Source organism: Gymnoscopelus braueri (assembly GCF_963280865.1).
Source record: "Gymnoscopelus braueri genome assembly, chromosome: 9".
Classification (NCBI taxonomy): Eukaryota; Metazoa; Chordata; class Actinopteri; order Myctophiformes; family Myctophidae; genus Gymnoscopelus; species Gymnoscopelus braueri.
The window spans coordinates 23,733,119-23,745,952 of record NC_137610.1 but is presented as its reverse complement, the minus strand read 5'-3'; the positions used below and the strand labels follow the sequence as shown (position 1 = coordinate 23,745,952).

General features: G+C 43.2%; 1 protein-coding gene across 2 annotated transcripts in view; it reads right to left on the bottom strand.

Moving 5' to 3' along the window:
* The window catches only part of nup205 (nucleoporin 205), a 39,641-nt gene that overhangs the window by 7,255 nt on the left and 19,552 nt on the right, over positions 1 to 12,834 (bottom strand). Inside the window, exons 16-31 of one of the 2 annotated variants that reach the window (XM_080437774.1) lie at positions 12,246 to 12,483; positions 11,455 to 11,644; positions 9,244 to 9,364; positions 8,574 to 8,655; positions 7,939 to 8,103; positions 7,704 to 7,828; positions 6,675 to 6,789; positions 5,974 to 6,123; positions 5,594 to 5,668; positions 5,137 to 5,294; positions 4,938 to 5,018; positions 4,174 to 4,365; positions 3,745 to 3,952; positions 3,259 to 3,357; positions 2,326 to 2,474; positions 196 to 387 (exon numbers count right to left, since the gene is read on the bottom strand). In XM_080437774.1, coding sequence (XP_080293900.1) covers positions 196 to 387; positions 2,326 to 2,474; positions 3,259 to 3,357; positions 3,745 to 3,952; positions 4,174 to 4,365; positions 4,938 to 5,018; positions 5,137 to 5,294; positions 5,594 to 5,668; positions 5,974 to 6,123; positions 6,675 to 6,789; positions 7,704 to 7,828; positions 7,939 to 8,103; positions 8,574 to 8,655; positions 9,244 to 9,364; positions 11,455 to 11,644; positions 12,246 to 12,483 — 2,340 coding nt within the window. The remainder of the gene's footprint in view (positions 1 to 195; positions 388 to 2,325; positions 2,475 to 3,258; positions 3,358 to 3,744; positions 3,953 to 4,173; positions 4,366 to 4,937; positions 5,019 to 5,136; positions 5,295 to 5,593; positions 5,669 to 5,973; positions 6,124 to 6,674; positions 6,790 to 7,703; positions 7,829 to 7,938; positions 8,104 to 8,573; positions 8,656 to 9,243; positions 9,365 to 11,454; positions 11,645 to 12,245; positions 12,484 to 12,834) is intronic. The other variant, XM_080437775.1, reaches the window with a different exon arrangement.

Below are 12,834 nucleotides of genomic sequence, written 5' to 3'. Positions count from 1 at the left end.
ATTCAACAAGGTCAGAAAAAAATATACATATTTATTTCTGAAGATTTTTGACAAAGACTAAAACTAAGGAAATTTTCTCTATGATTTTAGGTCGTTTTTGTTTGTTCTGTTTCGTTTCAAATGTTTTTCCAATTCTAGTTTTCGTTATTTGGTCAGTTTTAGTTAACTCTAATAACTCTGGTCTCCTCCCCTCACCATCTTGCTCTCATAGATGTACAAAGGTTTGAGGAGCGGGGGCTGTGGCGTGAGCAGGCTCTGCAGGGCCACGTCGTCCTGCTTCAGACTCTCCACCAGCACCCGCAGGTAGCCGCTGTTACACACGTACACCAGCCACTGGCTCTGACGGTCAATGGACAGGATCCTGTCCAGCACAGCCAACGCCAGCATCTGTGGGACAGAGAGAGAGAGAGAGAAGTGGAACATCAGAGGAAATGCAGGGAGAGAAGTGTTATAGAGCAGTGGTTCTCAACATTTCTCATGTCAAGGACCCCCAAAATGACATGCATTTATCTGCGGACCCCCATCTAAAAAAATATTTCACAATTTTTCAATAGCAGATCAACAAGCTTATATGAGCATGTATATCTGCTATTTTTTAATAGCCAAAGTATAAAATACGGTCAAAGTGGTTCAAATGATTGTGACGCTATATGAACTAATTTTGCTGGGGACCCCCTGGTACCAACCCAAACCCCCCCCCCCAGAAACCCACTTTAAGAACCAATGTTATAGAGGGAATGAGAGTATTTTCTGGTCTTACTAATTCACACAGCTGCTCAGATGGCTCAGGTGAGCGCATGTGGGGAGCTGTTACGGGTTTCTTGCTCACTTTGACCCGGTCGAACCGGCAACCGTCCCATTCCCAGAAGGCTTCTCTACCCACTCAGCCACGAAAGTGCCCAAGAGAAAGCAAAAGACACATCTGACCAGATGATAAAGTAGGACGAAGCGTCCGTTATGTTCGGTGGCTTAACATAAAACACAATGAGAAGACTCTGATTCTATGACTCCAGAAATAACCACTTAAACCCTATACGTATACCTAGTTGACCGGAGTCCCCCAGGGCTCTCTACTAGGCCCTGAAAGCAGCAAATCTACAAGGTCACAACACGGCACAATGCGACTTGTGGATTTGCCTTTTTTGGCACCTGACACAGCCATACCACTTCGACAGAGTACACAACTAGAAAAAGTGCTCCTCGGAGCACAGGTCTCCGCCAGGTCAGGTAGGTTATTGTGGCCTCCCGGTGGCGCTATAATAGGCCAATGTGAAAAGGGTGCCATTTCTTCTTAGGCCTTGCACGGCAATCGGACACTGCATTCGATGATTTGAGGCATTTGATCAAAAAATGTGTTTTGCTAAATTAGACCTGCTGGTGGCGCTATAACATGCCAATGTTAAAAGGGTGGCATTTGCTCCTCAACATAGTTTGAATGTGCGTGAAAAGAATGATTTGCAGCATTTTGTTCAAAACAAGCCACTATGTCAATCTTAGCCAATCGGGATGGAATATGAAAAATATTTGGATAAAATCGGAAGGAGTAATATAAAAAATGTTGTTTTACATAAGTCGGTCTCCTGGTGGCGCTATAAAAGGCAGATGTGAAAAATGCAGGGCAAAGGTTTTTCCTTGACCTCTAGGGAGTGCGCTTACAAAGTTTTACACAGATCGGTGCAGTTATAGGTAAAAACACGAATCGGCCTGTTATAGCGCCACCATGAGGCTGATTTGAAAATTTTCAAGTGGCATTTCTTCCTCGGCATAGGGGAAATATGCGTGCAAAATTTCAAGGAAATTGCATGTTGTGTTCATGATTTGAGGCATTTTGTTCAAAACGGAGCACTCCTGCAAACTTTGGAAGCCATTTTTAGCCAATCAGGATGGAATATGAAAAATCCGAAAGACACGTTTCGTTTAATGACTACAGAGATACTGTGTACCAATTTGTGGGATTTTTGGACAAAATCTGTAGGAGTGCTGTCAAAAAAGATGTTTTGCACAAATCGGCCTCCTGGTGGCGCTATAAAAGGCCCATGTGAAAAATGTGTGGCAGAGGTTCTGCTGTGGCATCCAGGGAGTGTGTGTGCACAGTTTCACTGCGAGCAAGCCAACGGTGGCAGAGATTAGCTGTCCACAGACAGAAGGACGGACGGACGGACGGACAGGGGGGAAAACATACTCTCTCGCCATGCCTTTCGGCCTGGCGGAGACAATTAAGCAATATGAGGATAATGAGACTAAAAAGCGTTGAGTAGCAAATGAGTAGAAGCCAGGGGTTAAACTCATGGTGTCATTAAGTCCAGTGCATGATGCTGCTCGTACCCGTCCGATCTCATGACCGTCGCAGGCATCGCGACACACCACCTCCATGAGGGCCGTGCCGTAGCTCTCAATGATGGCCAGGTTCTCTCTCTGCAGTTTGGAGAAACCGTCTTCAGGAGCGGTCAGACGCTCCCACATAGACTTGCCTGCTGTTGCACATTGGATTAGAACAGATAGATTGCACTTAATGATCCTGCAGAGAGACATTTCATTGGTTACAGCAGCTGGGATGCATTAAATTAAAGATCCAATTAAAGATCAATACTTCAACATTTAAGACGTTGCAGCTCATTTCAGTTCACTCACTTTACCTTCTTTTCAAAGCAAGACACTTCTCTAATTCTACAGGTCATCTTAGCTCTTTTTTTTCTTCATTTAAAAAAAATATGTAATCAGTTTTGATTCCTTATCTTTTGTATTGTATTTAAATCTAGACTTCACACTCATGAACCATAGAAAAGATTCTCTAACAACTGCTTCTATCTGGATGAATTACATGCTAGCTAAACACAAAGGCTTTCACTGTGCTTCTGCGAAAAGAAAAAAAAAATGTCATCGCGAACCCCCGTTCGCTTGTTATAGGCCGTTGAATATACCATGTCTCATCAAAAATGCAGGGGAAAAAAGGACAGCAAGATACAGCCGTTTCCCCAAATACACTAACCAGGAAGTGAATGGAAGATGGTGATCTCCTGGATCTGTGTGTCTGTGCATGAAATGGTCACATATGTGTTAGCGAACAGCGCCATCTAGTGGAAAAACACTGAAAACACCAAAACACGTCAAAGACGTCAGTGGCACTCTGGGCCTTTGGGAAAACCCACGTTGAAGACGTAATTGGCACTGAATGAGTTAATGGGTTAAACTACAAACCAATTCCAGCTCTACACTTGTGGACGCGTGTGTGTGTGTGCATGCGTGCTACAGACTGACCTGACTGTAGCGTGTCGGGCTCGTCGGGTTTCTGGGCGATTTGAAGGTAGTAGAGCAGAGAGCCGTACAGGTGTGCACGCAGACGCTGAAATCCACCGCCTAGAAACAGATACAGATACCAGTCACAATAATGCTTTGAAAATTACATGATTTAAATACGATACAAAATGTATGATATGTATGAATGCACCAGCTCAGTGGCCTTGTGGTTAGGGTGTCCGCCCTGAGATTGGGAGGTCAGGGTTCAATTCCCCGGCTAGGTCATACCAAAGACTATAAAAATAGGACCCAATGCCTCCCTGCTTGGCACTCGGCGTCAAGGGTTGGATTGGGGGTAAGTCCCTGCGACATACTAACATCATGTACAGGGGATGTACTTGTACATCAAGCCGCCTTACTCTGCAGAAACAGGAGATAGGCTCCTGGCCCATGGGCCACATATCTCGGCAAGGTTCACTTAAGTCAAAATGCTGGTTTGTCGCTCACCTGTACAGAGGATGAAGTCCAACAGCTTGCGGAGGATGAGGTGCAGAGCAGAGTTGGCGATGGAGGCGAAGCCAGAGGACGCCCCGCCGTCTAGCCCCACCCCCTGCTGGTGCTCTGACAGCACTGATTGGCTGAGTTGGGCCGTCAGGGTGAAGACCGCCCCGGCAACGATGGGCATTAGCTCCCCTGCTGCGTCTTCAGATAAAACCTGAGGAGGCACAGTGGGCAGGACAACGCTTAAGCTCCAATTACACATAATACTTACAGAAGTATTATTTGGAAAATTGGAGGTTCAAGGTTCAACCTTATTGTCGACAATACCAATCACAGAGTAAAAGGCATGTGAAATTCATTGTGCGCTAAACCTCACACGACAACCTGACAACCTCCTCACTCAGCATCAGCAACACTGTCTCTCTCCTCCCTGACCTTGTCATGCAGATCCAGCAGCAGGTCTCTGATGATGAGCTGCCTGTCGTCAGCAGGGATGAGGTCAATGGGGCAGGCGGTCAGCAGAGTCTCCACCAGGCTCCTCCAGGACTGCAGCGCATGACGCTTGGCGCTCAGGCTCCGACGCACACGGTTGCGCTCCACCACCTGTTGCAGGATGGAGTTCACCTCCTGAGACATTGAGAAAGACAAGAAGCAGGAACAATTAAACAATTCACTTGTTCAAAGTCTCCAAATTTTGACCTTTTCAACCCAAAACGTAATCATTTCTTTGCGGCAGCCTACTGATCATTCCGGAGTTTTATTCAAATCAGACCATCCATTCTTGAGTTATTTTGCTGAGTCAGACCCTGATTGTGACTTTGTTGTTTGAGAACTACACATTTTATTATCTCTTTGAGGCAGACTACTAAAGAAAATCAGTTGGTTACTTTCACTTTCCCCACACGTTAGCAGTTGTCCTTCTGCTTTTACTATTGGTTTATTGCCATTCTTTGACATCCTCGTTCTAACCAAGGCACCTAGTCTGTGACAAAGACAGGTGGCGTAGTAAGGGAATAAGGTAACAAATTGCCAACAGTACTTTCACTTGCAGCAAGCCTTTATCCAGTACCAGAAAACACTACTGTAACTTTGCCTAAAGACACCAGCCAGTAAAAAGGACCAGCCAGCCAGCATACATACGGTACATGCACATATCATTCATCTGACTGAACAGGCCTCTCCATAAACAGCACACTCACCTCCATTAGCAGGGGCCTCTGTCCAATGGCTGCCAATCCTTGCAGGGCGTTCACCTCTGCGACCAACACGCGATGAAGCAACTGTTCGGAGCATTTAGAAAACATGAGAAAGGATCCTGCATCCTTGTAAGATGAAACATCAACTAGTGAAATATTGAAAAAGGTACGGGGGGAGGGATAGCGGTCATGAAAGACATACCTTAACGTTGCAGACCGTGTGGCCTTGCTCATTGACGTGCTCACAGTTGGAGATCACCTGCTCTATCTGGGTGCGCTCAAAGAATTCCAGCTGGAGAAGCTCGGGGACATCCTGGCTGAAATTGATGGCGTCCAGCACGCTCAGGAGCTTCCTGCGCACTGATGACATCATTCAAGAACGGAAGTAACGACATTGGTTTGATTAGCACCAGTGCAAAACTCAGATGTCCAAATGATTCAAATTCAAAACGAGAACTGAGAGACAAACTGATTATAACTGAATATTTCATTCACAGGTATGCTACGTTACTGCTCACCTTCAAGGTTAAAAGTGTTCTTAATTGTTACTGTACATCTTGTGTACAGGTACATAAGTAAAACATATTTTGTTCTGGTTCCTCAGACATTGTAGCAGCATCAACACTACTTGTATTACTACTAATGATAATAATAATTACCTTTAGAGACTGTGTCAAAATGCAAGAAACCACTGACAGATCTGGTCTCTTCCTCCATTCCTGATTCGCCATCAGCTGGGAAGAAAAACAGAGTATGCTTTATATTGAAAAGTCAGCATGCATGATTTTGTAAGCAATATAAGAAACAACAAGGAAAACAACAAAAAAAAAAACATTATTTTAGCATGCCGTAGCTGGCAAAGATCAACACGTTTCAGCACAACAAGCCTTCATCAGGGTCCACTCACTTGCTTGATTCTGTGTTCAAGAGCAAGCTATGAGGGCATATTTCAATGTCTGTGTTCGTGTATGTGACCTCCCATGCAGTACCTGCGTGGTGTGTGTGTACCTGCATGCTGCGGGTGTGCATTTGAGTGTACCTGCGTGCTGTGTGTGTGGCTGGTCGTCCAGTAGCAGGCTGACGAGGCGCTGCGTGTGAGAGCGCTGGCGGTTTAGTGATGTCACGCGTAGCTCGATGGCTGCAGTCTTCATCAGCCACGACATCTGAGAGAGAGCGGCAATCTCATCACCTAAAGACGACGTACGGGAGCAGGTTAGTAGATCACAGCGGGGCCCGTAAGGGACCATAAGGACAGTTCAATGTTAGTGTAAAAGGAAACCACTGTGTTCCTCTGTAGCCTTTGGAAAGGAAGCGCTATTAAACAAACATGTAAACTCTTTTCACCCAATTCTTTTGATGGTTACGTTGTAAATGAACGTTCACAATAAGGTGCGAGGCAACAATATTTCAACTTGAGTGAAGTAGAGGAAGATGAATTTTGTGGAATTGCGTCGTCCACTACCAGATGCAGCACTGCATCAACTTTGCCTCGACTTTGTATGCAATCACAATGCACCAAAATATCTTCGCCTCCTGTATGAACACGTCTTAAGAATATGATTTTACACACAACATGTCACATTGTGACACGCTTGTAAATTTGCTATTTTGAGCGAGCAACACCATCGTACAATTAATTAATCATCATCCTTACTAGCTATTGTGCCGTCTCACCACAGGCAGTCGTTGTCTTGTTTAGATGCTATTCAGAGCGACTCAGCAGAGTGAACCTGTACTCACCAGGTAGGACGAAAGGCAGGTGCTGCAGGTGCGAGAACAGGAAGTCTTGGCTAGTTCTCAGGTAGCGCATGGTGGGGCCCGATGTGTCTGAGTAGGCACACAGCTGGTAGATCACCTGAGGGAAGAAAGTCACACAAACGCAAAAACACCCTTCAACATTTCAGTTCATTCTGGTAACTCAGACAATTCATTCTTCTAGGTGGAAAAAGTGCCAGAAATTTCTTTACACCCTGAGAGTTAAAGTTGGAGTGCCACAGGCTTATTTCCACCTACTGTAAATAATGATCATTGGGTATTACCGTTATAAATATATCCAGATTTGACGTATATTTACAGGAAGTGTTAACACATTGGCTGCCAATTATTTCAGATTTTTAGCTGTTGTCTGCCAGAGATTTTTCATTGAAAAAAAAAGTACTCAGGAGCCGAGATACAGAATTTTTAAGTTTTAAGTTAACAAGGAAGTGGATAGGAGTTTAAATCTTCGATAAATCATATCTCCTTGGTCTTTGGGTTTTTTTTAGAACGCAGATCTGCGTCTTTGGCAGCCAATGTGTTAATCAGTAAATCTGTATTTCTGTGGATACATCCAACAGCTTCTTTGCCAAATGGAAATATCAAACTACTTTACAGTGATGCTAGTGTAACTAGGACATTAACTGCAAAAATAGAAGTTTACATGTGTCGATTACACACATATTATCAATAAATTCCACATTATGTCTTGACTATACATTTCCTGGTTGTTCATGTGCATTCACATCAGGCGCAACACGATTATTTTTGAAGCGACCTGATTTGCTAATAAGACAATGAGATGGGATGTATTGTAAGCTTCCTGATAAGTCAGGAAGCTTACAATACACAGGGAAGGTATACTCCCACCTTTGAACCACATACAGTAGGGTGGTCTTGCTTGCCCACCAAAATCATGGCGCTGTGTCTTTAATTAACACTCAGGATTTCACAGTGTCACGGTATCATATGTCACTGCTTTGTGCATTGTGTGTGCAGGGTGAGAGTACGTACCTGGTAGCAGAGCTCAGCCAGGTGTGGGGCTTGGCTATTGAGTACAGGCCCTGATCTCTTGTCACTGCCTCTCTGGAGCAGACTCAGAATGGCATGCAGGCAGCTCCGCGGACACCCAAGAACACCTGCAAAATGCACAAAACATAACTTTGCTACTGTCACAGTATTATCAAAATGACATTATCCATGATTGTAAATAAATCCTCATCATCACCACATAAAGCTGTGGTCTGACCTGGGTCCTGCAGGTTGGTGGAGGAGACGGGCTTCTTGATTTCGTAGCCCAGCATGTAGAGGGACAGGTTGGGGGCCTTCAGCTCCAGTGAAGTGATGAGGAGGTTGAGAATGTGGATCTGGGTCTCATGTCGGATCTTTGCCACCTTCTTCTGTGGGTCTGAGTCTGGGGTTATGGTCAGGGGGTGGAGAGGGGAGGTTTAGAAGCATGGCTGAACGAGTCGATAATGTAATACCGAGAGCGAAGAGTGACAGGGTTTGAATGCTGTAGCAAAGACAAAGGAATGCTCCACTCAACCTTATCTCTACAGTGTTAGAGGCTTAATTTTAAATCACCCTCTGTGGATTAGTGGAGTCACACAATCATTCACAAACATATACAACAGCCATTTTCCCCTCTGCCACTGGGAGCGATGGTCTCGAGAACTGCTCGAGAACCAAGCATTCACAAAGTATTCTGGGTATTGTAGGATAAGACAGAGAAGCACGTTCAGAATGGGACTGAAAAATAGCATCAATCAACATTAATGCCAGACTGATTAAACAGCCACAAATCTGACAGTGGACTATTCCTTTAAAGTCAAATAGAGGAGATGATCCAGAAATCAGGATGAGGAAAATATAAGGAAGACTCACCGTCTCCTTTTTCTATGCCTTCTTCTGCCTCCTCGTGTTCGAGACACTCTACGAAGCCTGCCATCAGCTTGTCACTGACAGCCTGCAGGAAAGATGTATAAAAAAAGTTCCAACGCAGCAGGAAAAAAAGGGGGTCATAAGGGGAGGAAGGTTAGTGAAAACAAAGGCTCAGGTTCGTGACTCCTAATCAGACAGACATGATGTGAATCTGTTCTCATTATACAAGTCATGATACAAAAGTTTGATCTGAAGAACATGTTTTTCTCTCTCTTTTGTCCATTATTCATGGTTTCACATATTACTCTGAGAGAACTGTTGGGTTTTGGGTCTTATAGGGCTGTAATTAATTGAATAATCGATAAGAGCAGTAAAAACAAAAACAAAACAGTATATATTAAAAATATATTTCTATCAACGTCACACAATGGTGTCATGCAAAAAGTGAAAATAGCTGATCTACAAGCCAACAACGTGCCACAATGCAATGCGTTGTGAGCTTGTAGATCAGCCATTTACACTATTTTGTAAAATGTGGTGTAATCTTTCATGTATAATGACATGCCCAAAATAGGGATTGATTAGTATTGATTAAAAAAGAAAAAACGATTAAATTGTTTAGTTCGATTAACTGTGCACCCCTAGTGTGTGGTGTCAAAAGTGGAACACATACCGGGCTGTGTGTGAAATCTCCCACCAGCCTCATCTGAATGTTGGGGTAGCGGGCGATTCGACGCAGGATCTTGGCGCTCTGGAAGGCGGCCTCTGGGTTGGAGCTGTTGTGGCACAGGTACCTGCCAGGGACAAGAACACAAGCAGAGGAGTGAGCCTGGATCCTCCAGCAGTGAATCCATCCCAAAATAAAAAACATACAAAGTAACTTAGACCAACTGCACTTACATTTTCACCAGACATTTTTTGTCTCGGCGCTACAAATTCCTGAAATGGACTGCCGGAAACCCTGATATGAAGGATTAATTTTAAACGCACTCCAGACTTTACAAAGTGTTACCTGTAAATCATGGTTATGGAATGCAAGTCATGTAAACAGAGCCAATGATTAAGTTTTAACATTTATTTATCTGATGGCTCAAGGTGAAGAAAAACAATAGTTGGAAAATTGTGATTTACTGTAATTCCATATTCCAAATTATAAAAGTTGTGTACTGATTGATAAAATGTGCTATTTAATTTCCTCTGCTGAAGTTTGTAAAATTATCTTCCTCAGTCTGTTTAAGACATGTAATTATTAGCTATTAATTGTCTAGTAAAGTTCAATCAATTTAAACCAGATATTGACCCCATATGTGAACGGTAAACAAGCATCAGCTACAGTATACTCTCATTACATGTTTTGCTTCACTTTATGGATTTAGAATGCATAATAAATGGATTTAGAATGTTATGCATAATATGACAACAGAATAAAATGAGATTTTATACAATAAGTTATAGTCTCCTTTTGTCTCCTAATTTTTTCATGTTTTTTCTTTTATTTAAACTAAGCTTTCTTTGGTAGTTATTAAATTAGTAAAATTGTTGTAATCATGCTGACATTAGTGGGGCAATGACATGGGAGTAAGGGGTAGTTTTGTTGTTGTTGCATATAAAATATATATACTGTAAAAACAAAGATGTTTTAGATGCAAATGACCAGATACAGTAGGCGGGCTGTAGACCAGAGCACTGCGCAGTAAATATAAACCAGGCGTTCCATGGGTACACAACAGTAAGTTTGGTGACGTGAGGTTACAGCACTGACCACGTTTCCACCATGAACATAAACACGCACAGTCACAGTGTCGTTAAAGCATGACTCATTCATCTATCCCGTTAGACAGACGACCCCCCCCCCTTTTTTTAATATATAGCTTTACTATCTTTTACTGTATTTTTGTATTGATATGAACTGTGGTGCCACTATATAGGACTATGAATTGAATACCAAAATTGAATAACAAGACCGCAAGGACTTTTTTTGAACTGACCTTTTAGACAAAGTATTTTAAATGTAACTGTGTTGTTTTACATTTTTGCCTAATAAAATATTCAATCAATCAAACCACATTCTATCAGTAGTACACAATAGATAAGGGACGAAGATAAGATCAGAAGGAAACAATGACACCAATTTTGGCCTGGAGCAACAAACAACCAGGCATGTCACTAGCGGTGCAACAGCTAATCGAACAAACAGATTTAATCGATTATAAAAATAATCAATTTTAATAAAATAATCTATATTTGGGACTGCGGGAACATTTATTTTTCCCCAAAACACTTTTTAGAAATAGCAAAAATAGGTGATCTACAAGCTCACAACCTGTCAAAATGAGATGAGTTTATAGATCTGCAATTTCCAAAATGTTTGCATGACACTGTTGTAAGACAAAGTATAAAATAGGGTTTAAGTGGTTAATTATAATAATTGATTTGTTATAAATAATCCGACCGCAATGTCCATACAGTATGTGCGTGTATGGGACCGACATCTTCAAACTCGCCGTGTGCAGCGACAAGGACTCAAGGGAGTGCGGTGCCCGCCATCGAGTAGTTTTCATGCATTCGGATATCCAGTTGTCCAGAACCGACGATCCAAACAATATGGACATTCCAATATATGGGCATATACTGATGACATCAGGGATCTCCATATATGGGCATATAAGGGACAAGGACTAACAGATACAAGGGTACTCTGACAAAGCCCCCGACACAATGACTCGGACATAGGTCGGATCGGCGGTGCAAAGTAGGTGTGAGGGCCACGTAGCGGCCCGAACTTCTAGTATACATAAATGCACTTCAAGATCATTAATTTAATCGGAAAAGCAATCGATAGAATAATCTTTAAGGAAATCCCAGCGTGAGGGGACGCTCTTACCTGGCGATGTTGACGATGTGGTCAGCCCTGCGACTTTGAGGGCTGACCCCCTGGAGGAGCTGCTCCAGAGGAGACACCAGCAGGGAGGCCTGGCTCTCCCTCAGGAGGTCCATGAACACAACCTCCTTCTGCAGAGCCAGGTCCAGCAGACACAGACAGTGCAGCACCGCAGACTCCAGCTGCTTCTTACCTGGAGGGCAGGAGCACGGCCATTAGGAGGCAGTGTTAATTTTGACAGCAAATGTTGGTATAGTTTTCGTCATAGTCTTTTGAATAAAGTTCCATTTAGTTTAAGTCATCTGAAATGTCTTTGTTTTAGTCCAGTTTTAGTTGATTAAATAGGATACGATTTCTGTCAACAGAATCTACAGTTGATTTAGTCAACTAAAATGCATTATGGCAGGCCTTTATGCCGTCGTAATGTGCGATTTCTACTTAGCTGTGTGCCGAAAATAGACGATCTACAAGTTCACAAGGCGTCGCAGATGCGTTTGTGAGCTTGTAGATATTGTGAGCTTGTACATCTGCTATTCAAAAATAGCAGATGTACAAGCAAAAAAAAAAATCTTCGAAAAGAATATCGAACATTTTTAAGTTTTGGATTTAGAATTTTTTAACACATATCTTCTCTTATGGGGGTCCCTGACACAAAACCTTTTCAGATGGGGGTCCGCGAGCCAATTATGTGGGTCCTTGAGTTTGAGAACCACGACCTAACTCACTAACTGAACCACTGCATAGTGTGTTTGTGTGTGCGTCTGTCCTGTGACAGAAGCTGCGTGGTCTCTCACCAGGGAAGAGTGTGTATGTGTCGAGCTGGCGCACACCCTCCTCCAGCAGGCTGAGGCAGAGGGCCAGCGTGGGCGAGTCGTTCAGCAGGTGGAACATGATGCTGTGTCCAGGGGGTTTGTAAGCGGGCAGCTGCTCCCCCTGCAGCTCCACCATGTCCTGGACAAAGTCTGACGGCTGGGGCTCGTAGTTCCGCAGCAGCTTGTGGAACACCTCCAGCACCGCGTCTGCTACCTCCCACTGAGAGAGAGGGGGTGGGGGGAGTAGAAACAGTGAAAAAAAACTGTAGCAAAAGCAAAAGCAAAAAAGCAACAGCAATTTAATACAATCAAAATAAATTCAGGTTTATTTGCTTAAAATATTTGTATGCTGTGAATATTCTCTGCAGAAAGCAAATAAACGTCTTTGTTCAAAATAAAAAATAAAAAAATTCAGCCACGGAGCCGCCTCAAATTCATCCAAAGTTACAAACTCAACTTGTGTGAACTTGGTGATATGTAAAGTAATAATATGCGCATCACATCGCATAATATGCGCAACGCATAGCATAATATGCAAAAAAAAAAGGCCGCAATTTCACAGCATAAAATC